This window comes from Hypanus sabinus, chromosome 10 (genome assembly GCF_030144855.1).
Source record: "Hypanus sabinus isolate sHypSab1 chromosome 10, sHypSab1.hap1, whole genome shotgun sequence".
NCBI lineage: Eukaryota > Metazoa > Chordata > Chondrichthyes > Myliobatiformes > Dasyatidae > Hypanus > Hypanus sabinus.
In genome coordinates, this window is record NC_082715.1 from 72,733,903 (window position 1) to 72,735,897 (window position 1,995).

Genomic DNA, 1,995 nt, shown 5'->3' on the forward strand with positions numbered 1-1,995 from the left:
AATGTTAAAACTACTTACAGGTAGCACCAGAAACTGACCCTGAAACCTGAAACAGTGATCGCTGGCATTGCAGAGCACTGCACTAACCGCTACACTACTGTAACACACTCTACACTACTGTGTCACGCTCTACACTACTGTGTCACGCTCTACACTACTGTGTCACGCTCTACACTACTGCATCACGCTCTACACTACTGCGTCACGCTCTACACTACTTTTTTTTCAAGTTACTGTTTTATTTTTTTAAATCACGTGTGATCAGTTTTCATCAACGTTGACTGTCTGTAAACCTTTGAATGTTGTGACAGGAACATAGGTCACCAATGTGTAGAGTTTGTTGGGGGAATCCTCATCCTCATTACGTTTTCTAGACAAACGCACACGAATGCGGTATGGAACGTTCCTCACACCTTTAGCCCAAACAGCCTTGTTTAGGCGAGTGTCAATACACACATCAGGAGTGCCCATCTCCTTCACAGCAAATTTTCGTATCTCCTTGATGGCTCGTGGAGCTCGCCTCTTAAAGCCAATTCCGTGGATACGCTTGTGCACATTTATCGTATATTCCCTGGTAACCACCTCGTTAATGACAGAGCGGCCCTTCTTTTTCTCTCCACCTTTTTTTGCCGGAGCCATCGTGGTCGGCAGGCGCTTCCTCAAGCCGATGGACGCGGATAACACCGGCCGCGCTCAGGCGCTCCTACTCACCCTGCCGGGGAGACGTCGGAAAGGAAGGGTGTCACACTCTACACTACTGTGTCACACACTACACTACTGTGTCACGCTCTACACTACTGTATCATGCTTTACACTACTGTGTCACCCTCTTCACTACTGTATCACATTCTACACGACTGTGTCACACTCTGCACTACTGTATCACCCTCTACACTACTGTGTCATCCTCTATATTACTATATCACACTCTACACTACTGTGTCACACTGCACTACTGTATCACACTCTACACTGCTGTATCACCCTCTACACTACTGTATCACACTCTACACTGCTGTGTCACCCTCTACACTACTGTATCACACTCTACACTACTGTGTCACCCTCTACACTACTGTGTCACCCTCTACACTACTGTCACCTTCTATACTATTGTATCACCCTCTACACTAGTGTATCACCCTCTACACTACTGTGTCGTCCTCTATATTACTATATCACACTCTACACTACTGTGTCACACTGCACTACTGTATCACACTCTACACTGCTGTATCACCCTCTATACTACTGTGTCACCCTCTACACTACTGTGTCACCTTCTATACTACTGTTGCATCATTGCTAATGTATCTCTTAATCACCATTTATGGCACCTCATTACAAATACACTCCACCCTTTGCATGAAGAAGCTCTCCCTGATTACTTTTTAAATAGCTTGGCACAACTTTGCGTGCTGAAAGACCTGTTCCTGTGCTGTACGGTTCTATATTCTGTGATGGCCCTTTCAACTCTTTCATCTCTGATTGTAAACTTATGCTCTCTTGCTTTTAACACCCCCTATGTGGGAGAAATGCAGGTATTCACATTGTCTGTGGTCTTCATGATCTCATGTACCTCAATCAGGTCACCTCTCAATCATTCCATAATTTCCAGGTAATTTCTCCTTGTAACATAGCACCACCCACCAAGTCAGGCAACATCCTGTTAAATCTTCTTCTGTACTCTTTCTAGTTTAATAATACTCTTTCATGTGAAAGAAGAAATTTAAATTGAGTAAATGATCACACTGAATATTACATGGATAAGTAATACACACCATAATAATGAAATAACCATTCTGAACAAAAGAACCACAGTCATATTATGGGTCCCTGAAAAATGCATTATCGACAATAAAACAGTAAATTGACAAGAAAAGCTAAGTTTTCTGTCTTCTCTCAATGTTTATTTTTTCCCTGTAGAAAAATTGAATTTAAGAACTTTTAAGTTTTACAGAGTCTTAAAAGTCTTAACTTTTACAGAGGGCTCCC

General features: G+C 42.6%; 1 protein-coding gene across 1 annotated transcript; it reads right to left on the bottom strand.

The window, feature by feature from the left end:
- Nucleotides 1–218: 218 nt before the first annotated feature.
- LOC132400302 (large ribosomal subunit protein eL31-like) lies at nucleotides 219–669 on the bottom strand. The gene has a single exon (XM_059981264.1). The coding sequence runs from the start codon at nucleotides 637–639 to the stop codon at nucleotides 262–264; it is 378 nt and encodes a 125-aa protein (XP_059837247.1). The 5' UTR covers nucleotides 640–669; the 3' UTR covers nucleotides 219–261.
- Nucleotides 670–1,995: the final 1,326 nt, after the last annotated feature.